General features: G+C 47.6%; 1 protein-coding gene across 2 annotated transcripts; it reads left to right on the top strand.

The window, feature by feature from the left end:
* Positions 1-24,513, top strand: SLC34A2 (solute carrier family 34 member 2). Of its 2 annotated transcripts, none has more exons than XM_039838055.1 (13): positions 1-54; positions 12,735-12,849; positions 12,947-13,093; positions 14,019-14,147; positions 15,577-15,720; positions 16,779-16,890; positions 18,701-18,896; positions 19,634-19,729; positions 20,158-20,278; positions 20,449-20,616; positions 21,953-22,069; positions 22,163-22,287; positions 23,110-24,513. In XM_039838055.1, exons 1-13 carry the CDS (start codon positions 40-42, stop codon positions 23,743-23,745), a joined length of 2,121 nt encoding a protein of 706 aa, XP_039693989.1. In that variant the 5' UTR covers positions 1-39; the 3' UTR covers positions 23,746-24,513. The 2 variants fall into 2 exon arrangements, with proteins under 2 accessions (XP_039693989.1, XP_039693988.1); XM_039838054.1 differs by lacking the exon at positions 1-54 and adding an exon at positions 4,866-5,017.
* The last annotated feature ends 1,508 nt before the right edge of the window (positions 24,514-26,021 follow it).

Genomic DNA, 26,021 nt, shown 5'->3' with positions numbered 1-26,021 from the left:
CCAGACTCCGCGAACGGAAGGGAGATTCAAGCCTCCGGGATGGCGTTCAGAGAGGTGAGTTCCTCCTTAACTTTAAACGATCTTATCTTTTGGAATTTAATTAAGTAATTAAGAGGTAATTTTAAATAATGTGATCAAAAGTTGTAATAATTTTAAAGCCCCTTATTCGTTAAAAATATTTTAGCTGAAAGTGAAATATTTAGGGAGCCGTTTGGACCCATAATCCCAATCCTTTGACTCAGGAAGAAACCATTTTTTTGGAGGTCTGTTGTTCGAAAAGTCATACGACAATCTACGAAGGAAATAAAGGTAGGATGACAATGGTTGCGGGCAAGGGAAAGGCTCAGTGAGGGTCTCTGAGACCTGAATGAGGAAGAGTGTCTATGTGAAAATAAATCAAGGAGACTGTTTATAGGCAGAGGAGGGGAACGAGCAACAAAGGCCCTGGGATGGGGTGAGGGATGGAAGCAGAAAGAAGACCCGAATGGCAGGGAAGTCACATCTTTCTCCACACAGAACTCCTGGCCACCACCCAGGCTGAGGCCCAGAGTGACAATCTGGTCCATACTGATTATCCCGGGACCTGTATGGCACCAACTTGTCAGTCTTACTCCTAATGTGGTATGTCTTTGTCAAGTGGGAGTTTAGTGCCAAAGGCCTCCTTTACTTAGAACCTAGCCCAGTACTATGTAGTAAAATTCTCTACTTATCCAAAGTAAATATAAGTCTAGGCAGTAAAAGATGCCCAGAAATGGAACCACAGACCTTTCGGGCTTACGTTACTCTTGCTTTACACACGGTTTTAATGATTGTCAGCTGAATGGATGAATGAACGAGGTAAACTGTTTTCTTAGTCCACACAGGTTAGAAATAGCAGTATAATGGTTGGTGATGGTAAAGCAGGGAGGTCACTGCTGCATATGGTTACAGTGATAACTCCAAGTTTCTGTAAATGGCCCTACTGCTAACACTTAGGCAGTAAAGGAAGCTTACTTGCATAGTAACATCCGGGACAGAGTAAGCCATAGATAAGTGCTAGCTATGCTGACAATTATGGTAAACATTTATGTGACAGAGCCAGTAAGTGGTTCAAACTTATTGACTTCAAAAGAATTCAAACTCAGTGATGTAACCCAGAGCTTACCCTCTTCCCCATACCCATTCCCAATACTACTAATATTTTAACGTATTAATTGTGAGATATTCATAGGAAAATACGTTAGAATTAGTGCTGTACAACTCAAGGATTCATCACAAAGCAAAGTACCACAATCAAGGATGACACTTGACAACACCTCAGAAATCCTGTCATCCGTTCCCTCGATCTTACTCCTTCCCAACAAAGGGACCCCCACTTCTAGGCAAGTGCTTCTTTTCTTCACGGTTTTACTATTTAAGCATGCATTCCTGAACACTTAAGATTTAGTTTTGGCTGGTTTGGGAATTTTATACCAGTGGAATCAAACAGTAGGAACCCTTTTGTCTGGCTTCTAGAACTCAGCGTTGTTTGTGAAACGAGACTTATCCATTTCATTCCATCTTACAATAAATTGTTTTCATTGCATATTAAGTGACCACTTTCGACTCCAAAAATGGCAACTTAATAATAGTAGTTTATTGTACGAGTGTTTTACAGTTAATATTTCATACTATTAATGGAAATGGACATCTGCATTATGGGCTGTGCTGCTGTGGTCATTTGTGTATATCTTTTGGTGATTATATGGGCAGATTTCTCTTAGGCATTTGCATGGGAGTGAACTGGGTTTGAAAATAACGCTGGGTTTAAATCTCATTGCGGTTTAATGTGCATTTCCTTCAATAGTGATGTTGACCACCTTTTAACATGTTCATTGACTATCATTTGTGAATTGTTTATTCTAGTCTTAACCGATTTGTAATTGGATTTTTCTCCCCTATTAATATAGCTATTCGTTACATGTTCTAGAATAAGCTCTTCATCAGTTATGTGTGTTCCAGATCCTTCCCTCATTCTGGGCTGCCATTTCACTCCCTTAACTGTCTTTTTTTTTTTTTTTTTTTTACGGTTAATGCATCTTATATTCTGTTTAAGAAGTCTTTCCCTACCCTGAGTTTATGAATATTTGTCTATATTGTCTTCTAGAAATCCTATTTTGCCTTTTACATTTAGATGTGTGTGTGTGTGTATGGTATGAGGTAGAGGGTCAAGTTTCATTTGTTGCCATTAGATATCCATTTATCGAAGGTTATCTTTACCCAACTGTTCTGCAGTGATATTGTTATAAATCAAGTGTCCATACGTTTCTAGCTTCACTATTCTATTTCATGCCTCTCATACAAGTCCTCGGTGGCAACCAAATACCTCTAACGAAGAGGAGAGAAGACAGTGGAGAAAAACTTTACTGGTTATGTGGGTGAAACTGGTAACTGGGTTAACATCTTAACTCTGCCACTTATGAGTCTTGTTACACTGGGATAAGTTCAATTTCTCTAGGGCCCTGTTTCTTGGCCTTTACATCTGGCTTGTAGTATAAGGATTAATGACTTAATATAGCTAAAGTGTTTAAAACAAACCCTCAATAAATAACAGTTATGATCTCTAATCTGCAATTTATAAACTCATGTAATGCTAAACCCTAAGCTGAAATGACATAGAAAATCAAATTTATTTTACTTAGTATCAATATTTGTATATTTTTATAGCAAAAATATCAATGGGTTTGATTACAGAGTGCTGTCTAGGTCCCATTTGGAGTGTCTTGCATCTTTCTAAACATGGAAAGTTCTAATTTGTGAAGCACATCTGGCCTTGCGCCCACTAAGGGATGTGGGCCTATATTACCTCAGTTTTGTAGCCTGGGACAAGACAGCGGCCTCTGGATGGGCCTCAAGTTAATTCTATCAATTCTACCTTATAGCACAACAGTAGGAATAAAAAAGTATGCTGAATGCAGCAAACTAAAGAGAAAGTCTAGAGTCAGACACACACACACACACACGAGTCTACCATTCCTCTACACTTTGTACAAAAATATAAACTACAATTCAAAACAAGAATCAGATATCAGCCCTCATCTATCACCAAGATCCATACACATTAAAAACGGTCTCCTGATTGAACCAGCATTTTGTCTTTTCAATTGAAACATAAAAGGAAAACCTTTATTTTTCCAAGTTTTTTGAAATTCCGATCCATCCATTAGCTCCTTGTTAAAAGTGATATGGATGATGCAAGGCAGTTAGGTCTGTGCCCTACGCCGAATCTCAATTACTGTGGGGAGGCCTGTCTGAATGTCCAGTTAAGTCCTGCCTCGTGAGCCCCTGAGGTGGCCTCTGCAGACCGCTTGCCCAGGGCTGGAGGTGGAGCTGAGCTCAGTGAACACCAGTGTCAACAAATGCCAGTGGCTGATCACTGTCTTGAGGGCTGGCTTTTAAGTCTAGCATCCACTAGCAAAACCATCATCCCTCTGAGAAGAGCCCAGGCTGATTCGATTTCTAATCCCCACTGTTCAAGCATCCGAAGAGTGGGGCCTTTGGGCCAATGTGACCAGCATCTGAGACTGAAGGAATAACCTCAGAGTCCCAAGGTTCTAGACGAGTCTAGTATCAAACCTTTACGTTCATCTTCTCCCAACACCAGAGGTTCCTGGTGAAAATTATAGTGGTTAAAATGTACTGAACGCTCATCATGTGCCCGGTACTGTTTTTTTGTACTATAAGAATTTTAGCTCATTTTACTGTAACTGACAGGGACCATTATTCCCATTTTATACGTGAGCAAATGAAGGCAGGGGAAGTGGGGTGGGGGGGAGGTGGCGCAGAACAAGAAACTGATCTCAGGCAGCGTGACCCCTGAGTTATAGCATGCGTGACCACCCTCCGCTTAGCCCCAGGCAGAGCCCTGCTCTCGGGGTTTCTGGAAGAAGCACTCCCGACTTCCTCCCCTGGTGGCAGAGAGAGCTCTTGGTTTTTGGAACGAAACCAGCCTCGTTCCATTCGGTCACTTCCACTACGTGTTAGTTGTGGGCAGCTGGGCGACTTGTCTGCTGCCAAGGCTCACTTCCCTCAGCTGTAGAACCAGGATCCTGCCCCAGAGGGAATTAAGACCTGGGTTTTGGAATAAGATGAAAGTTTGATCCTCGCTCAGCAAATCCTGAGTAATCCTATGTCACGCTCCCCAGCCCCTCAAAACCTCAACTAGAAAGGGAACTACTCTTAGCCCAGCGAGGGCGTCGATGTGGGCATTGGAGAAATTTCTGCTGGCACATAACCGGGTTGCTGTTACGATAAGCATGGTGATGGGCTCTGCCTAGGGCAGGCCTTCTCACGGTCGGGATGGAGCGCGGGGAACACAGAGGGCAGAGCAGAAGGGGAAATAAGGGCTGTGGTTTGCCAAAGCAGGGACAAGCTGCTGGGGAGCGGATCTCCTGGTGAGAGCACCCCCACCCTTCCTCAGCCTGGCTTGGCCAGCGCGGCTCGGTATCCCGTCACAGACCCGGGGCTGCTCCAGCTGGCCAAGTGACTAACTGCTGAGTCCAGGCCACTAAAACAGATAAGGCTGAACAATCCTGGCTTTGTTTTGGAGGGTTTTGCCCCTGAGTTTCCAGTTGGCTTTTATCTGACTTCTTCAGCCCCAGGGGAGCTACACTAGAAGCTTCGGGTTCTTGGGGAGGAGGAAGGTTGGAGACCGGGAGCCCCACTCGCCTCCGCGTGTGCTGGGATCTCTCTCGCCGCCCGCCTTGGGGCCGAGGAGGGCACGCCAGCCGTCATTCGGACGCCCAGGGGAACTGCCGAGCTTTCTCCCCACAACCTGGCCTCCTTTCTCTCCTTGGCGCAGCGGGCGAGGTCGTGATGGGCTCATTAAGCCGGCAGGTAGGCAGTGCTCTGGCGGCGGCAGGCGGTCCTGGAATGCGCGAGGGGCGTGATGCTAGCAGCTGCTGCCGGCCTCTTTGCGCAACACCTTGGCTATATATACCCCGGCGCCGCGCTTCACCTGGGTGTTTCCTTCAGTCCATTACCTGCGCAGGGAGCGCTGGTGAGTACTCCCGCTGGGGCAAGGGCGCTTCCTGCTCCCTTCTCGCTCTTCAAAGAAGCTTGATTGACTTTTAATTAATTTACTTAATTCTTTTAGATATCCCTTGATGCTGACCTCAAGGAACTGGCTGGCTTTGGGCTGCAGAAGAGACAAAATAATAAATTTTCAGATTTTTCCCCCCTTAATGTTACTGCTATTGCTGTTATTACAAGTCCTATGATTCCACTATTGCTACTGGCAGTGTTATTAACGAGCCACACATGGGGGAGTCTAAAATGACAGGTGTTTCAGGGTCCGTGGTTTGAGGAGGAAAAACAGGAATGCAGGTGCCAGTAGGAATGAGGAGGCCTGGGCTCTTTTTAGTCACTAACTAGCTGTGACTAAAGACAGGTCTCTGTGAGCTCCTGGGCCTTAGCTTCTCTGTACAAGAACAAAACCATCTCAGTTTTTCCTGAGCTAAAAAGCCTAGGTCTGTGTGGCCGCCCAGGGCTGCACACCCTCCACCCCAGCGTGACTTCCACGTGCTGTTCCTGTTCATAGAGGTCTTTATCTAAAGTGACTGCAAGATACAATCCTAATTTGCTCATCCCATCAAGGCAGGTGGCTGTCAGCAATGGGCTGGCCTGTCCTTCAGCTTCTCTTGGTAGAATAGAGCCCACAGTTTTCCGGTGTTTCGAGGGTACCGGTCCAGCTCGCTGAGGAAATGGCTCACAAGGAGATGTGCACAGGTGCAGCTTTGATAGGGGTAGGAGGGCCTGAGCATCTGCAGGCCAGAAAGAGAGGTGGGATGGAGTTAATTCAGTTTTCGGATCCCCCGGGGCGGAGGCCTGCCATGGGTAGCTGGCACTGAAGTGAAGGAAGTTAGAATCTGTTTTCCGTAGCAAGGAGGCAGCTTTCTGAAACATGTGGATTTCATGGAGGCAGCTCGTGGATTTCATTGCTTGGAATCCGTCTCCCCGTTGAGATTCACCAGGAGATTTCTGTGTTGGCGGCCTGCTCAAGCCCTGTCTGTCCCTCCTCCCCTGCCCGGTGCTGGAGTTCTTTAACCTGTTCTTTGTTGGGTATTCTTGAAAAAGTTGTGCCTCGACAGGAGTGGCCATTGTTTCAGATTGTTAAGAGTGCTTGAATCTCTGTGCCAGCTGACCACCTGATAATGATCTCTTCTTTATTATTATTATTATTTTTGTAACTTTGGGAACTGGTGGCAAGAAGGGAAGGCTTTGTAAAAGGTTTGGATGTTGAAACAAATTCCTCCTGCAAAATCCACCCAAATCACTCAACCATCTCACTGAAAGAAGTCTCCAGCAGTGGGAAGATAGACAGACGTCTGGATTACTGCTATTAGACACAAAGCTGACAAAAATAGCCTGAGTTCAATTTAATGAAGAAAGGCTTCTTGGGATTAGTGATTTGGAATAAACTTAATATCACTTCCAGCCACTTTCCACCCCACCTTCCTCACCCTCATCCTCTCACCTCCACTTTGGGGACAGAATGGCAGTGTCAAGCAGGGTACTAGTAGTCAGGACATCTCGGGGAATTAATTCATCCCAGTGAATCAAAAAAAATGCAAAATAGGGCTGCAAAAAGATTGCAGTGTTTATTTTTATAAATTAGCCTTTTTAGCCCCCCCAACTATAATGTACAATAATTGATATGTTAATTACAGGACTCATTTAAAATATTATAAATACCAAGTGCACTGAAGGCGCGGTTTGGCAATGGGGCCCTAGTGTAAAGAGAAGGTAAATGTCTTCTAAAATCCTGTTAGTGCATATCAAAAGTCTAAACTAAGCCATTCATCAGCAAAAACTGGGCCAGTCAATGCCCTGTCTGCTGTCCCACACACCTCCCTCCCAGCATCGCCATGTTTTGGGGATTATATTGCCTTATGGTGGCTAAAGGAAGCCTAAGAACTCTTTGAAGTCTTGGTGATTTTTTCAAAGTATTAGAAGTCTTGGTCATTTTTTCAAAGTAATACTTGAGCAGCTATGAACGTTGGAATCAGACTGAGTCTGAATTGTCGCTGAAGGCACAATGTGCAGTCAGGTCCTTTGTGCCTTGGTGGCCTCCCGTAGCATGGAGATGACATTGGTACTAAAGTATAAATACCTTACAGAAATACGTAAATTTGCAGAACTATGTAAAGTGCATGTGAGATTCAATGAGGTAATTTGTGTACAAGGCTTACAGCAATGCCCGCCGCAAAGTGCTCAAGCATTTGTCTGGCTGCTAAGTGCCAACGCTGCCCTGCATGCGGGGACTCCAGAGGTCACCCTCCTGTGTTCTTGGAGGCCACTGCCTAGCGGGAGAGTGTGTGTCTCGGCCATCGGCAGGACACTGCCCCGTGCCGCCACCTCTCCACTTCTTCGATAGCCCTGGGCTGCTGGCCTTCTGAGAGCACAGGTGACTGCAGAGCAGATCCTGGTTGGAGAGGCCAAACGATGTGGAGCGCAGGGGTTAGGCAACTGCCAGGTGCCCCACATTTCCCTGGTACCCAGGTCTCAGAGAAGCCAAGAAGTTTCCTGTCCTTAGCCTGCAAGAGTTCCTCTTGGCATTGGGTGCACAGGTCGATGCAGGAAGTTGAGCCAAAGGGCTGTCTCCACAGCCAGCTCAATAGGAGGGACAGTGGTGGGGAGCAAGGGAGCAGATGTGTGAGCATAACCTGACTTCCTGCCTAGGCTTTAAGAACACCTACCTGGGTATTAGAACTAAACTTCTCCAATGGATGTCTTCTCTGCTTCTCTGGCAGGCAGCAGCTGTGTGTAGGAGCGTGGCCTTGGGGGAAGGCGGGTAGAAGGAACAGTTGGATCACGGGTGTGGGATTGGGAGAAAGCCTTAGGAGGGGCCCTGCTTTAAGGTCCTTAGAGCTCCTCCCTAGGGAAGCAGGTTCCAGACATGCCAATGTCTGCCACACCCCTGGGAGTAGTGGCCTCAGATGCTGGCTCCGTCCTTTGTCTGGCCCATTCAGTGTCTCCTCTCTTGCTCAGTCGGGACTCTTAAAGGCTTGGCGTATGCTGAATCCAGGTCTCTGGTATGCCAGAGGCTTTGTGGGAACTCAGCAGCAGCCTGTCATTAGAGCATTCTTGGCTGGCATTTCTGGCCATCCGAATGCAGGAGTGCACTCAACCGTCTGAGGCAGGAGTGACCCCTGCAGAGAGGCAAGCTCTCCCAGAAGCCCTCAGTGCCCTCCCTGAGCCCGGGATCTGAGGCTCCTGGGTGCCCTGCTGTTTTGAGGTCCCAAAGCTTTCTCCTCCCTGTGTCTTAGCCCCTGGCCATGAAGTCTATGGAAAGACCCCCAACTTTGGAACCAGCAGTCCCTATATTCAAATCCTGACTTCTCATCCATAGGTAGTGGTGGGACTTATTTCTCTGTGCCTTATTATAACACTTAATGAGGTCACGGATTACATAGGACACTCCTGACCCGAAACAAAAGGTAGCTTCTTTCTCATCTCACATGCTTTGGGTTCACTTATGACACAGATATTTACTGAGAGTCCACCGTGCTGAGCACTGAGATGAAGGGCTTATGGTCCAGGGCAAATCAGAGTTCAGGCCATTCATTGTTCATGAGGCAATTCATTTCGCAGAGTTCTGAGTGTTGACTCTGCCAGGTGCTGTGCTCAGGGCCTCACCTACACTCACGAATCTATTAGTCTTACGACAATGAGGGAAATGTGGCCCATTGTTGAGATGATGAAACTCAGGCTTGCTTGGAGAGGCTCAGGGTCACACACAGGGAGCAGTAGGACTCCACAGAGCTGGCCCTCACCCACGGCGTGGTTCTCTCCTAAGCTGTGTGCCAGGCACTGTGATATTGGCAAAGGTGGCAACTCCGGGGGCCAAGGCTCAGGGCTGGTTGTGGGGAGTTTGCCCCAGGTCCTGCCTTTACTCCAGATCTGTAGGGTCAGCCTGCTCAGAAAGCTGAGATTTTGATGGCCGTTGACCTGGAGGGCTGAATGAATGGGGCCTGTGGTTGGCTGCCAGGGGCGCTCCGTTTGCTCACTTCCCAGGTCCGGAGAGGAGCAGCTCTTGGGGGTGGAGGGAGCCAGGAGGGGAGTGGCCAGCAGGTCCAGAGGGCTCTGGGCTGGGTCAGGTGGCTCTCCCCACTGCCTACACCTTAGGCAGTGCTTAGGTGTGTGGATCGTGCCTCCTTTCCTTACCTCAAGGTACAGTGAACACCCGAGAAATGTTGGAGTTAGATGAATGCACCGAAAAATGAAGTGCTGTGTGAGGGGAAATGATTACTTCATCAGGGAAGTGTTTGTAAAGAGGAAATGGCCTTAAAACAAATGATTGAACTCAGATTAGGGAAAACAGGATTTCCAAGAAAGAGTAGAGACATTCAGTAGAAATTTGCCTTGGCTTTTTGGGGAGTAAATGAGGATCTCGCAGTGAATGAAGCAGCTCAGGCCTCTCACAGTAAGTATATATGCAAGACCCTCACATCCCTTCCCGCTCCCTCTCCATTGGGAACCTGCCCATTCTGTTGCTTGTACTATTATAAACCACTTGGAAACTGGACCAGGAAAAAGTATTTCTGTATTCACTAGACACTTTGTGTTCAATCCTTGACAGAAAATGATTCAGAGAAATTCAGTCACTAAAACGTAATTTAAATAATAGGCAAATAATCATCCTTCTTACACCTTACTGCTTTCTCAAATGCGCTCTCCACAAGGACAAGACATCCCAGACCAAACAGGTGTCAGTACACTCAGGTCCAAAGGTCCATCCTTTCTCCCATTACATCACTGGAATAAAGTCCCCTGAGCAGATGCCCAGGCTGGAGTCACCTGAATGGGACAGGTGACAGGGCAGGCCCTGCCAGGAGGTGACATCCAAGTTGCAGTTTCTTGATTTGCTCTCTCCATCAGACCTTGGCCAAACCAACTTGGATATAGTGAGAAGGGTCAGCCACCCACCGGTAAGATTCAGGCTTGATTTTGTTTCCTAGTCTTGATCAACACAGATCGAGTGCATTCCTTCAGCAAACCCTCTGTGTTGACGTCTCCATTCACACATGTAAAGTGCCTACTATGTACCAAAAAAGCATGACAGATGGTTCCTGCCCTCTACAGCTTAAATTCTAGTAGAGAAGGCAGTATAAATGTGCATAAGAGATAGAATAATTCTAGGGTAAATTAAGATTATAAGAGAAAGGTGAAACAATTTCAAATTATTTCTTTAAGAGCAGAGATCCAGGTATATGAACCCCTGGAGGTCTGTGAGTAGCCTAGACTAGCCTGTTGCAAACTCAAATAACTTTCTGTCCTGTTTAATTTATATAAACCTTGCATTCTATACTATAATATCTATGCTTGTTTTAGTATGAAGCTGATAATCACATAAAGTTTATGATGTGTCAGGCACTGTTCTGAGAACTTAAAACATAACACACTTAACCATCGCAATAACCCTTCATAGGTATTGTTATCCTCATTCAACATCTGGGGAGACAGAGAGGCAAAGCAACTAGCCCAAAGTCACACGATAAATGGCAAAACTGAGACTTGAACCCAAGACAGTTGGGATCTAAATTCCAGTCTCTTAACTTCTAGATCATTAGTTCTCAACCTCCAAGGGACATTTGGCAATGTCTGGAGATACCGTTAGTTGTGAAAACAAAGGGAGAGGAAGTACTGGCATCTGGGAGTGCTTCCTGGGCAAGAGCAGAGGCGAGGCATCCATGAGGTCACTGCTGCATATCAGAATTAACCAGTGGAGAGATGCTGGGGCCCAAAACAGGTAAACAGCCTGCCTCATTGGTCCAGGCAGGAGGTGCTGAGGCCCAGCCTGGGGAGGTGACACCGGGAACCAGAGACCAAAACCAAGATGCTCCCAGATACAATCGGCAGGTCCTGTTGCTGGCTGAATGTGGTGCTGTAGGAGAGGACTTCGAGATTCTGGGAGGATGACAGCAGGAATCACACCAATGGGAAAGTTCTGCAGCAGTAGAGAGGAAGGTTTGGGTGCAGATAGGAGGCCTATAGATTCAAATGCAAGTTGGACGCTTTTGTACAAATATCGGGGGTGGGAGGTGCCTAGAGACCAAAATCACTTCCCCGGATTCTATATACAGTGAGGGGGAGACTGACTTGCTTCCTCCACCGAACATTGAAGCGTCTTCTCCCTTTGCCTAGTACTGGGCCTTTATCAGATACATCTCACTTTTGATGCTAATAATGCATGACTCACTCCTTTGAGTGTCCCAGGTCATGTAGTAATGGAGAGGCAAGCACAGATTCTGGAGTCAGAAATTCTCATTGTGCCAATAGCCTTGGGCCAAGTGGCTTCACCCCTGGTACTTCGGTTTCCTCGTCGATGAAATGGGAATAGCCCTAACCCCTCAGAGCCGCTAAGGGGTGGCACTAACCAATTCATTGAACTGTTCTAAGTACTGTACAGAAATAAACTCGTCAAGGCTGCCTGATAACCCAGTGGGTCATAAACAGCATAAACCCCATTCTTTTGTAGTAGTGCTTATATTCTGGTAAGCAAAATGAGATCCGTTTAAAGAAATGCGAAGGACTCAGACCCGGGTTCTGGGAAATGCTTTCCAAAGAGGTGAGCGGAGCAAGGCAGGTATTTTTGATTTTCTGTGAAAAATATTCCTAGGTTTCCAGTTCCTAGAAATGAAATAACTGGGTCGGAGATGTATGGAGCATGTGCGCCAGCTGTTTCCCACAGCTTCCTGTCCTGCTCATTTCACTGCATCTTCTCCAGCATGGCATGTTCTACCTAAAATGTATTTGCTAATTTAATAATTGAAACTTATCTGCATATCTTTGGTTCCTAATGAGGCCAAACTTTATTTGGTACCTATTTTATGGTAACTTTCTCTTCTGCGAACTGTTTGCTCATCGTTTGCGCCTGTCCTTTGGACCGTGTCATTTAATGTGTGTCCAAGGACAAGGACTGCAAGGCGTGGACTTTCCGTTGGTGTCAAGAGCTACACTTCCTCTCCACGTCACTGAGAGACTTTGCAGAGAAAACGACTTCTGAGGAAGTCTCTATCGAAGCCTGTAAAGAACTAGATTCTGACAAAGGGCCATTAATCCAGGCAGCATGGCATAGTAATAATTGCGACTCTTTGTTGGATGCCTGCTGGGTGAGAGGCACTTTCATAAGCATCACCATTAATCTCATAACCCTACGAACTATGAAGAATTATCTCCATTGTATACGTGGCATAAAGGGACTTGCCTGAACACATACCCATTGATAATGGCGCCTCTGCGATTTGAACCAGGTCCAGTGTGTCATGCTACTCACCGAAGGGGCCGTGGTAGGGAGAGCAGACGGAATGTACACCCGCATATATATTAAGACTACTGGGAGCCCCTTCGAGGATTGTGAGGACTTGGCATACCATGAGTTGATAAAGATGGATGAGTCTGCATTCGCTTTCTGACAGAGGGGGAGATAGAAGTTAGAGAAATCATAGGTGGTGCAACTGATAATGTAGATGAGAGACTAGGCTGGAAGAACACTGACAGGTGGTTTGATTTAGTGACAGCCAGGGAGTGGTCGACGGAGGCCTGCACAGGCGTGTAATATGGTGCTTAGCGTCTATGCTCAGAAGGTGCACACCAGTCTCCCACTCTCCCCTCCACCTCTCCAAATCTTTGCAACTACTGGTTCTCCCTGTCATGGCAACTGAGTGCACCTCCTTCAGCGTCTGCTTCTTTAAGCTCTGTTTTCCCATCCACAGACCATGGCTCCTTGGCCTGAGCTGGAAAATGCCCAGCATAACCCCGATAAATACATCGAAGGGGCCACTAGTCAACAGTCAACCACGGCTACGAAAGAAAAAGAGACCGACAAAAGTAAGTGCCGTTCATTTAGCCCCCGACTAGCCTTGCGCGGGGACCCCAGGAGGCTTGGTTCCTCATTCCTCCTGGCCTTTGCTGTTTGTTTGTGCAGATGACACCGAGACCTCTGTAACCAAGATTGGACTTCTGCCATCCCGCTCCACCGTGGCACTGATAGAGGAGCCCAAGGCGGAGCCCACAGAGGTGGAAGACCCCTGGGATCTACCTGAGCTTAAGAAAAAGGGGATCAAGTGGTCAGGTAAAAATGAGGCCAACTGGAGCAGGCAGAAGGGACTGAGTTCACCATCTTTACCGTACGACTGCAGAACTTTTCATTGTTCCGATGCCCTCTGAATGAAGACCCTGGCTAGGGTTGTCACCCAGTACTCTTGGAGGCTTAGAATCAAAGCATGGAGTGATTGGGGAAAAGTTCGATTTTTTTTTTTTCATTCAACAAATGTGCCAGCACTGAAGTTATGACCAAGCCCAACTCCTGCTGGTCTTTATAATCCAATGTGTGCCAATCCTGGGTACTGTGAAGGTTGTGGCTACAGCAGAAAACAGACAAGGCCCCTGCTCTGAGAGCTGGGTGGGTATGGGGTGGGGGGGTCCCCTCACCTAAACAGGAGCATCAGAAAAGGCTTCCGGAGGACAGAGACTGCATGACCAGAATAACTGGGGTGTAAGCAAATGTTGCATTTGTCCAGGGCCAGGTTCTGGCTGCAGATCACACAGCTGGGAGGGAGGAGGTGAGAACCACTTTAAAAGCAAGTGGTTTTCTAAATGGAGGCTGTGATTGCTACCTTGCAGCACTTTCTAGAAAATAAGTCTGTGCTGTTCTCAAGGTGCTTAGGAGAGCCATTATCTCTGACCCCACACTTGAGCAGGTGGTAAGTGCCCTTCACTGCCTCACTCAGTGACACTGGCTCGGCTAAGCATGGAGCCTAGTTTGCCTGTCTCCAGACCACACTGAGCCCCTCCTCCCAAATGCAAAGCCACAGGTTTCAACTAAATGGACTATTGTGGTAATTGCTTTGAAACAGCAGCCATGGCTGCCTACCACCTCTGGGCCTTGCTTACAGCTCTCTGGCTGGGAAGGAGGGTGTGGGGGAGTTCTGAGCTCATTGCCGAACTTCTCAGTGTTTCAGACACTAAAAGCCTCCCTTCCTTTCCCTCTCCCACAGAGAGAGACACCAAAGGGAAGCTTCTGTGTGTTTTCCAAGGGATTGGGAAGTTCATTCTGCTTCTGGGATTCCTCTACTTGTTCGTATGCTCCTTGGATATTCTCAGCAGTGCCTTCCAGCTGGTTGGAGGTATGAATGAAAGGGTCAAAGGTCAGGAGGCAGGGGCGGTTCTCATTTGGTCCAGACCTTTTCACCCTCACAACTCAGCAAGCCCTCTTCAGCTGCATTTTAGGACTGGAAGCCACTCAGATCATGGGAAGTCATGTGCCCCATTTTACAGAGGAAAGAACTGAGGGCCTGTAAAAGGGCTGTGTCTGGCTGAGGTGGCTAAGGCCAGGGCTGGAGCCAGTTCCAAGCTGTGAGCCTCTCTTTTGTCCACAAAGCCTGGACATTTATCTAAGAGATCCCACTTTTCTTTGGACCTCTCCATCAAAGGGGAGTATTGGATAAGAATATTCCCTTAGACCAGAGGAACTGTAGAAATCAAAGCTGGGCCTTTGCTGGAGAACCAGGGTCCCCAGCCTGGGGGAATCTGCATCCAGAGCAGGAAATGTCTAAACATCTCCCAGGACTGAGTATAGCTGCGCAGAGCGAGAAGGACCCAGAAGTGAAATCACCATGTGCTTGGTCTCCTTTGTACCCAAAATGCGTGACAACACTGATCGCTAACACTTCGAGTGCCTCCTGGGTACAGGCATTTCTAGTGACATTGTCCTTTTAAAGCCCTTCCCATTTATAGAGAGGAGCTGGGCTCAGATTGGGCCTGAGGTTCACAGCCTGTAATTGGCATAGTGAGATTCAAACTCAGGTCCGTGTGATACAGAGGACTGGATTTTTACACCCATTGGTGCCTCTCTTGTGAGCTCATCTTTGTGACCTGGGAGAATTTGGGAGGGGAGCACTTGTGGGAGAGCATGAGGGGCGTACTGACTCTCTGGATGCCACTTCTGCTTCCTCTGGTCCAAGGCAGAATCAGCAAGAGGCTTTGCTCTCTGAGTATGTCAGACAGGTCACTCTCTGGACCTCAGTCATCTCTATAAAATGGAGCAGGGAATGGATAGGTGGTCCCAGAGGTATACTCTCAAAAATGACAACCCCAGCATTCAATGACAGGCTGAGGCTGGGGCTGAGAATTCAGGGCGGAGGTGGAGGGTGAACTGAGAAGATCCACTCCTGGAAGATAAATCCTAGGAATCGGGAATACATCCCAGATAGGAACTAGGACATCAGGAGATTCACTGGCACCCACTGGGCTAAGCACACAGTTGAGGCCAGGTTCATGATCAGAAAAGGCTGGAGGAGGGCTTGCGGATGGAGTGGTTGAAGCGGGGTGCACAGTGAAGGGACAAAATGAACGAGGCTCTGGGGAGTGGGGCAGGGCATGTCTCCAAGCATCAGGGCAGTGCTGAGAAGATGCACAAGGAAGCAAGATGCCATAGGTGCCAGCAAGGCTGGAGGCCGGGCTCTCCAACCCACAGCCAGCATTGGCCCTGGCTGGAGACTTGAGCACTCTGTGTGCCCACCTAACCTGTGACGTGACCATGTTTCTTTTATCCAGGAAAAGTGGCCGGGCAGTTCTTCAGCAACAACTCTATTATGTCCAACCCCGTGGCAGGGCTGATGATTGGGGTGCTGGTGACCGTCCTGGTGCAGAGCTCTAGCACCTCCACATCCATTGTCGTCAGCATGGTGGCCTCCTCACGTGAGTCCAGGCACCCACAAGCCCAGACGTTCCTTCCCTTTGCAGCTGGGGAGCCTGGGAATTACTGTGAACATGGCCAGGACTGTCACCATTATTCTCCTTTGTTGTCCAACTATGACATGTTCCACTCCGGGTCACAGACGGCCTCCTCTTTCCATTTTTATAGCTGAATCTGAAAATAAGCCCCGATGGTTGAAGACTCTGAATTATGTAGAACTGTACTGTCCAGTCCAGCTGCCACTAGCATACGTGGCTATTTAATTTTATTTAATCTTGATTTTAGTTTAAAATATAAAATCCAGTTGCTCAGTTGAGCTAGCTATATTTCAAGGGGTCCGTGGTCACAGGTGGCTAGTGGCTGCCCTATTGGGCAGCACAGATACAGGACATTTCTGTCACTGCTCTCAGTGGCAAGAATAAAGGCATCTAATCACATCACACGTTAGCTTTGGTACAACTGAGCTTGGGGAGCTGGCATTCCAAACTCGAACCTGCCTGATATTTGCTCTGGCTTAGTTAAGACAGACTCCGTAAATTCACCAGTTTGAACAGGTGAATTTTCAGCCCAAGCCAGCATTTTAGCCACAGTTAACTAGAGCCTTTTCTGGGCCAAATTAGGAAAAGGTATTACTTTAAAATACTTTCATGTGTCAACACGTTGTGTCAATAAACGAATTTTGTTAGAAAAAGAAATTATACTGCCAGGAATTTGCCATAATAAATAGCACAAGTCCTTAAACACTATCTTCTGGTCTCCTTTAAGGTGGCCTTGCATCTAAGAATTCAGAAAGGCACTTCGAAACTAGGGCTCATAGAAGGGCTTCATAGGGTCTAAGGATTCCCTGAAATTTTGCGCTAAAATTTTTTTGGTCCCCGTGCCTTTCTATGGTGAACTGCCATAGCTTTCCTCAGATTTACTGCAGAACCCAAAGAAGTTAAGAGCTGCCGTTGTAGGGAGTTACCGATGAGTTCAGTCTGCCTTGGGGCACATCAGGAGCACAACCGAGCTGCCTTCCAAAACTTGCTAACTTGCTAATGTACTGTTTTCTACACTCCAGTGCTGACCGTGAAAGCTGCCATCCCCATTATCATGGGAGCTAACATTGGGACCTCGATCACCAACACTCTTGTGGCACTCATGCAGGCGGGAGACCGGAATGTGTTCAGAAGGTAGGAAGCTCAGAACCAGCGTTTGCTACCGTCAGGCTCATCGGTTTGGGCCAGGTTGTCCTAACAATCTTTATCCAATGAGAACATGCTTGTCACCCTGGAGCGCTTAGAGTTGGCCACGGTGGAGTGCAGCTGGGGGAAGGGATCACATCCTACGCAGCCCCCTGATCTGCATAGCGGGGAGAACACCACTGTATTGCCTAACGCAGTAAACACAATCATACAGGTGAATGCTTAGCAAGGCGCCTGGCACAGTCAGGGCTCCCTCAATGCAGGCGCAAGCTGGGAGCCTACCTACAGCGTGGTAGAGTTAAAACAAGGCCAGCTGGGTTAGGATTTACTGTCCTGCTTAGTCAGAAATAATTAGACCCTGAAGCTTCCATTTTCGGCCAGCTGAACCCATGCCACTTTTTCTTTGTTCTTCACTTGCCAGAAAAAGGCAAAATGTAGCTACTGCGGATGCGTAAGATGTGAAAATGGGGCAGGCTGGATCCAGACAAAGGGAATCCTTTTTCCAAAATGTTATGTGGAAGTTAAGCACATTTCCTAGCCCCTCTTCTAACAGGTGACAGACTTTTTTCCTTATTAAAATAGAAGAGCAATGTCAGCTTGTCTACACAATGCACATACCATGTGGTTCAGGCACATGGCCTTCAACAGGCTGTGGGGCCAGCCAACGTCCCCACTCTTTCTTGTGTCCCTGAAGAAATGTGCTGAGGGTCAAAACAATACACATTATCCATGGCGTTCGCTAATCTGATCTTCACAAGCAGACTAGGCCTTTCTATGCCTCATTTTATCAACATAGAAACGAGGTATGAGGTAAAGTGATTTCACTGAAACATGGCTGGGACTCAAGGCTTCCTTATTCAGATTTTGTGTTCTTTTTACTGTTACATAAATTTTTGCCTCTGGAGAACTTATGAAATAGAAACATGCAATCTATGAAGATACCAGCACCTAGGAATATTACTGACCTTGCCCATGCCCTGTTTGGAATATTTAAAATAGATCGCTTTCAGTAACATCTTTGGGGATTTTCTTTCTTGGTGGTTTGGATTATGTCCTTAGATAGATCCCTAGAAAAATTACTATATAAAAAACCTGTAAGACTCTGAAAGCATTTTGCCAAACTACTAAGAAATATTTATCACTTTATATCAGCAGCTTATGAAAATGTCTTAAGTCACCTTCTTAAAGGAAAATTTTTTCACTGAGGACAAGATAAATGAAAATTTTGCTATATATTAGCCTTATTTCCTGTAGAGACTGTTCAAATGCTACATCAGAGTCTCAAGATCTTAAAAAAAAAAATTTTAAGAATTCACTTGGATATGGAGGGCTTTGGCGTTTACCCTCGTGCTGGTCCCCAACCTCCCAGAAAGGTCGTTATCAATATGCATGGTTCACAAGTGGTGTTGATGCTGAGCATGGTTCACAAGTGGTGTTGATGGTTCACAAGTGGTGTTGCTGCTGTAACACGTCTAGCTCCCTTTATCCCAGTGGAGAAAACTGCTGTCTGATCCGATGCGAAAGGCCCTGCCTAGCAGTAGAAGACAAAGGTCCAGGGCAGTGCCCGTGCAGTAGCCGTCGCATTCCCTATGCCAGCCCCGTTTCCTCCTCCGTCAAATGGAAATAGTAATAACACCCACTTTTGGGATTGCTGTGAGAATGAAAATCAGATTGTGCACATCTGTGTACACAGATAGCTGACACCTGGCAGACAACGCAAGTAATGGCCTGTCTAGACTGGTGCCCACTCACTCATTGACTCATGGGGCCGATGGCATGGTGGGGTTTCCTTCTGTAGGGCTTTCGCGGGGGCCACTGTCCATGACTTCTTCAACTGGCTCTCCGTGCTGGTGCTCCTGCCTGTGGAAGCTGCCACTGGTTACCTGGAAATCCTGACCAACCTGATACTGGAGTCCTTCCATTTCAAGAGCGGAGAAGATGCCCCGGCATTTCTGAAAGTCATCACGGATCCTGTCACAAAGCAGATTATCCAGGTAACCTGGCTTCCTTGTGAGAGAATGGGGCTCACTCCCTCCCCCTCCCTCTCCCCCTCCTCCCACGCAGCTGAGGAAGGACAGGGGTCTATAAACACTGCCGTTTGGCTGCCCCTACAAAAGGCAAAGAAGAACAGAACCAGGGACACTTGGTCCAGTAATTGGCCTTTTTTGTTTCCTTGACTTCAACATGTATGTCATCTTTATTGCAATGGGAGTGGAGGGTGGTGAGTGCTTCTCAAGACTCAAGGAATGTCTATTGGACACTCAGGGACACTTTGTCCCAACTACTGACCTCAGCGCCAGTGGTCTCGCTGATAAGGTATTATTCTACTTCTAGCCAAACGGGAAGGTTACTGCCCTTCCCTTCCACCTCACCCCTCTGCTCACTAGGGTCTGTCCATATTATTAAAATGAAAGAAGGCTTTGTGGACATTGTTGGGGGGAGAAAGGGCCAGCTTGGACCTTGCTTCTTCATTGTACCTTCTGGTTTTCTGTCATTCAGTCATCCAGTGATTATCTACATGCATTCTAGATACCAGTCCACTGTTACTACAATTTATCAAGTACTTGCTAGTCTTCCCCCTGGGAGTGCAGATAGAGTGAGTGCCCCTCACTTCTGCAGGGGCTCAGTCTGTTCCCATCCTCTGAGCCCCTCTTTATAGCAGCCCCTGTGTGTTCTTCTTACATCCGTTCTGAGATTGTGCTGACTCCCTTCTGTGTATTGCCTTCCTCAGCTAGATAAAGAAGTTATCAACCAAATTGCAATGAATGATCCAACAGCCCAAAACAAGAGTCTAATCAAGATTTGGTGCAAAACTCTAACCAACGTGGTAAGTTTCTAAGAACATAGCTGGGCAAGTGAACCCTTGCATCTGTACTTTAAGCAAATCCCTTCCTTCAAAGTGGGCGGATAAAAGGTTAAGGAGAAGAAACATTGGGGATGTCTGAAAAATTAAAACTGGCTGGTGAGAATCCTTTGGGAAACAAGTCCTTGAATTCTGGACAGACAGACAGACTACAATAAGTAGAATAGACTGCCTTGTGCCCCATTCTGCACCACACATACACTATTCCTGGCTTGTCACTATTTTCACGTCCTTTAGCTTGTCTCTGGCCACCTCTGTTCCCATTTATGGATGGACCCCTGGAAACGGTGTGTCCACTTACAAATACACACATCGATGTGTGTCTCCCTCTAACCCCCATCCAAAATGAGTGTTAGGGATGATGCACACCATTTCTCATGTTTGCCACCCAGACTCAGGTGAATGTGACCGTCCCCTCGACTGAGAACTGCACTTCCCCTTCCTCCTGCTGGACAGATGGTTTCCACACCTGGACCATCAAGAACGTGACCTACCAGGAGAACATTGCCAAATGTGAGTAAACACAGCACCAGCCACTGGGACACACTGTCTGCGGTGCTGACGGCCGACCACCAAGATCCTGTCACTATGAGACGGAAGGAATAAACTGGGGAAGAAACAACAATCTGTGGCCCTGGGGGACTCCGTAACCCCCTAACGAGGACTTTCCACGGTCTCCTCAGGCCAGCACATCTTTGTGAATTCCACCCTCCCGGATCTTTTCGTCGGCATCATCCTGCTGGTAACTTCCCTGTTTGTGCTCTGTGGCTGTCTGATCCTGATCGTCAAGATCCTGGGCTCTGTGCTCGAGGGACAAGTAGCTACTATCATCAAGAAGACCATCAACACCGGTAGGTGCATCGTCCCCCGGTCTGGGCTTTCTAGGGGTTGGCATCACTGTCACCACCTCAGGGGGCTCCTTTAGATCCTTACCTAACAATGGCCTCTGCTGGAGTTTTCCTCTTATATACGGAAAGCTATGGAAGTTTAGACACTATTCGCCCCTGAAACCTACCTTCTTTGGTCTTGGGTGGGGCACAGGGAGCAAGCATGAGCTTCCGTTGCACATTTGCAAGGTCCTGAGAAGAAGCCAGAGAGCTATGAAAGAGGCCTTCTTTCCTGGGAGGTCTCCTATGTGCCCAGGCTTCCTTAGGAAAAGTCTAACATATGCCCACTCTGGTACCCACTTCCCTTCAACTCTTGGGAAGAAAACGTGGTTCTGTGCAAACATCAGCATTTCGAAGCAGACTACAAGTGTAGTCTGGCCAATGAGAGCGTGCCAAGCCAAGGACACGACCACCCTGTGAAACCTAAGTGAAACGGGGCTAAGAATACCTCCCAGGGTTGTCATAAGGTTGTCGTGAGGGTGAGCTAAGTGACTTTGGGTACCTGCTGGGCATGCAGGGCTGATCCTGTGCCGAAGGTGCCGATGTCTTTGTCGGTAGGCTTTCAAAGCTGCTGCATTTCCTTGATGCTCCTTTTCTTAGGTAGAAACACTTGGAGGGTATGCAGTGCTGGGAGACTAGGACAGAGGACCAAGTGCTCAGAGCTTTGCAGGAGGAATATGGTGATTTGGGTGGTGTCTTAGTCAATTCAGCTGCTATAACAAATTACCATAGACAGAGGGGCTTAAACAATGAAAATTTATTTCTCACAGTCCTAGAGGCTGTGGAGGTCTAAGATCAGGGTGCCAGCAGGGCCAGGTTCTGGTGAGGACACACTTCCTGATCTACAGATGGCCACGTCCGCTGTGTCCTCACATGGGGGAAACAATGGAGAGGAAGCGGGCTCTCCCTTCTATAAGGGCACTAATCCACTCATGAGGACTCCACCCTCATGACCTAATTACCTCCTAAAGGCCACACTTAATACAATCACACTGCGGGGGAAGGGTTTCAACCTGAATTTGGTGGAGGGGACACAAACATTCAGTCCATAACATGTGGGTTCAGCATTTATAACCTCTGACCTCCAGTGAATGTGTTTTTGTCTTCATAACATACCCACATCCTTGGTTTCGCCATCTGAATATGCTGAGGGAAAGGATTTTTTTAATTTGCTATTTTAGACTATGGTATGGGGCATTAAACTAGCTCATGCCCCACCCCAACTTTTATGGAGGTGCCAGCTAGGCCTACAACCTGAGCCTTCCTAGAAGGATTGTGACAAATCTTTTCTGTCTCCCAGATTTCCCTTTTCCTTTTGCCTGGCTGACTGGCTACCTGGCCATCCTCGTGGGGGCAGTCATGACTTTCATTGTGCAAAGCAGCTCAGTGTTCACGTCTACGATGACCCCACTGATCGGTGAGTTTCTCCCTGGCTCCTCCCTCTGGCCACCATTACCATCTCCTGTCATCCCCCTGGGGCTGATGTTAATAGCTTTGTATTTCCCTGTAGGCATCGGTGTGATAAGCATTGAGAGGGCGTATCCACTCACGCTGGGTGCCAACATTGGCACCACCACCACCGCCATTATGGCCGCTTTGGCCAGTCCTGGCAACACTCTGAAGAGCTCACTCCAGGTCAGGAAATATTGCATGGGGCAGGGGCTCTGTGGAGGCGGGGAAATGCAACCCCATCCATGGTCTTGCAAGCAGATAGCTTCTAACAAGAGCCAGGCTTTTCTCTGTTACCTCCAAAACTGTGATGTGGAGAAGCAACAGGGAGGCTTAACAGCAAAGCCATCTCCTCCTCAGAGAGGTAGTGAGACTCCCAGCACCGGCCGTTATTGAAACAAAGGTGGGGTGGCCAATTAATAGAAGTGGAAAGAGAATTCAGAAAGCAGAGACCACCACGCTTGCATCTCTGCCCCTTTCTTGGGGAACTCTTCCTGGACATTGGGAGGTCACCTGTGGCCTTGGCTTGGCAGTAAGAAGAATCAGGGCCACCTTTCCTTCCTGGATCAACTATGTGACCTTTGGCAAGAAGACCTTTGCCATTTGAATCCTTGTCTCACCGTGTACACACTAAGAGACCTTAGACAGGTCACCTAACATTTGAGCATCATCTTTCATCTGAAAAATAGGAACCATAATCCCTATCTCATTCGGGTTATTATAAAGATCTAATTATAAAGCCATGCCGTCCAATAGAAATACATGTGGGCATAGAATATAAATGAGTTGTCACCCACGTAATTCGAAGCTTTTTAGTATCCACAATTTTTAAAAAGTAAAATGGAACAAGGAAAATCGATTTTAATAATGTATTTAACTCATTATCATTTCAACACGTAATTGATATAAAAAAAATCAGTGAGTATTTTACATTCTCTTTTGAACTAAGTCTTTGAAATCCAGTGTGTATTTTACACTTATATTCACCTGTCCAACATCTTGTTTCAGATTGCCCTGTGCCACTTTTTCTTCAACATCACAGGCATCTTACTGTGGTACCCAATCCCGTTCACTCGCCTGCCCATCCGCCTGGCCAAGGGGCTGGGTAACATCTCAGCTAAGTACCGCTGGTTTGCCATCTTCTACCTGGTCCACCTCTTCCTCCTACTCCCACTGACAGTGTTTGGCCTCTCGTTGGCTGGGTGGCCAGTGCTGGTGGGTGTGGGGGTGCCCATCGTTTTAGTGCTCCTTCTGGTGTTGGTCCTCAAGCTCCTGCAGTCCCGCTGCCCGGGCATCCTGCCCAAGAAGCTCCAGACTTGGAACTTCCTGCCCTTGTGCATGCGCTCGCTGAAGCCCTGGGACCGCATGGTCTCCCTGTGGTCCAGCTACTGCGAGAGACGCTGCTGCTGCTGCTGCCGCGTCTGCTGCCGTCTCTGCTGCCGCGTCTGCTGCCTGCTGTGCTGCCCATGCTGCCGCTGTAGCAAGTGCTGCCGGGAACTGGAGGAGGTGCAGGACACCCACATCAAGGCCCCCGAGGCCTTTAATAATGACATCGCCATAGTCAGAGAGGCCCAGGATGGGGCTCCCAAGTCCCCAGTGGATGCCCTGGACACAAGCACCACCTCTAGCAGCACGGCCTTGTAGGGGCCGCCCGGTGACCGGCCAAGGGGCCCGCATCTCACATGCTCCTGCGCCCTCCTGGTTCTGCGCGTCTTTCTCCATCTTACTGAGAAATGTCACCGTCGTCAGTTCTGACTCTCATTCCCCTTTGCACAGTGCGTCAACCTGCACTGTAGTTTTATACCCACCGCTTCTCCCTGGGTCTTCCACTCCCACGAGGGTGCAGAATGATACTGAAAAGAGAATTAGACAATGAAACTCAACTAGAGAGATGAGCACACCCACCCACCCCTGCACACACTGGGTTGGTCAATAGGACTTATTTTCATATGTAACCATCCTCTGAAGTCCCAAAGGAGTAATTTATGGGAGTTTCTTAAAGGCGTACACACATGCTTTTCTAACTGACAAAACTCGGACATCTCTCCTTTACTGAAGACTGGCTTCAACCAAAGGCAGCTGCTCCCGTGTCCTTGCCCCAGAACAACCCGGTTCCGGGGAAATAATGTAATCGTCTGGAGACCCAAAGGAGACCACAGGCATGGGCCTTTCTCTTCCCAGTGCTCCTTAAGCCCCCTGTCAGGCTTTCCTCATCTGGGCATGTGTGGCTAGTCCAGTTCACCTGCTGTGTCCTTGAGTGTCTGGGATGGGAGCCACATTAAAGCTACAGAGAGATCAGGATGCACGTTAGCTCACCTGTCGCTCTATCTTCCTGAGAGGACAGTGGCCTGTTCCCGAGCTGGGCAGGTGGAGGATGAGAGCGAGGCAGGGGAGAAGGGCTGGGGGAGGAGGATGGGGAGGGGATGGTTTATGCGCTAAAACGGCCTGGGGTTCTTAATTTGGCTATTTTGGAAGCCAAATTGACTGTAGCTAAAGCCTAGTGCTACTCTTGGACTCAGGTTCTCTTGAGTCCCAGGAAACACTTGAGCACAGGACAGTTTTACACTTCTGTCTCCTTGCTCTGTGTGCAAGATGACTGGGTCAGATTTTGGTAAGCTTCCATCCAACCACTTATCCATCCATCTAAGCCAGATGTGCTTTGGAGTTTTGAAACTCTTCCAAACATTCTGCCATATTCCCATATAGATGAACTTTAATTTCTTGCCTTCTCTCCGTGCCTGCAAAGCTCCAGACTTTTCTCTGAGGGTGGAAACTGGAGGCTGGCTGGTCTCCCACAGAACTGTGATCATCAGGTAGCAGTGGGGTTCTTGTGCGTCTGTACATCCAAGGGGTATGGTCCTCCTTGTTCCAGATGCCTTCTAGAGCCCTCTGTTGTATTTACGCCCCCTCCCTCCACTGCTCCTCGCCCCCAACAACTCAATCCTCCCTGGAGAGAGTGAGCTTCGACCTAGTCTGGGGAAGGAGGGGTTGGTGGCACCTTACTCCCTGACCCTGCCCTTTCCCATCCTAACTTACCCTTAACAGGTCAGGGCACCAAACTGAGCCCGTCCCTGACCTTCCCTCCGTGTAGATACCGATTCCATAACAGCCATTTATATGCCATATTTATAGCCACGCACCTGTACAGCATTTTTCATAACTTATATAGTAAATAGTAGTGCAATGTGTTTTGTAGGGCTCTCATTTGGAAATGAGGCTGGGTTCTATCAGATGGAAAGACCACTTTTGTATTTTTTTGATAATCTACCTTTTCAAAGTGCCTGTTAGCCACGCCCATGCCTCACTCTAAATATTGTAAGCTAAACCTGGGCGGGGCTGTGGCCCTCTTTGCACTCTGATTTTTAAAAATTGGATCCTTGTACCTGTGTTGATTGTATTTTTTTACTGGTTGTGGGAAGGGGAAAATAAAGATAATCAAACCCAAAAGGAGTGTGTCGCTTTCTATTATATGGAAATAAGGACCTCCTGGGTCTATTAGCTAATAATGTTAGGCCATTTCCCTTACTTAATGTCATTATTCATGACCAGGGCCAGTGACATAATTTGTGAGGCCCCTTGTTCCAAAAGCAGGGGGAAAGGCCATTAGAGGTATTAACAATATAAAGCTTTCCTTTCTTCCATGATCTCTCTCTCATCTAAAAATTTTGCTATTTGCAGATGCTCTTCGACTTATGAGGTTATGTCCCTATAAAGTCAATTATAAATTGAAAATATTAAGTCAAATTGAAAATATTAGGTCAAAAATGCATTTAATAACCTACTGAACATCATAGCCTAGCCTACTTTAAGCATGCCAAAGGCAATTTCCAAATAACACTGGCAACATAGTGCACTGTAGGGTGTCGGTTGTTTACCCTTGAAATTGGGTGGCTGACTGGGAGCTGTGGTTCGCTGACATT

Source organism: Pteropus medius, unplaced genomic scaffold (assembly GCF_902729225.1).
Source record: "Pteropus medius unplaced genomic scaffold, Ma_sr-lr_union100, whole genome shotgun sequence".
Lineage (NCBI taxonomy): Eukaryota > Metazoa > Chordata > Mammalia > Chiroptera > Pteropodidae > Pteropus > Pteropus medius.
This window is presented reverse-complemented; position numbering and strand designations above follow the sequence as displayed.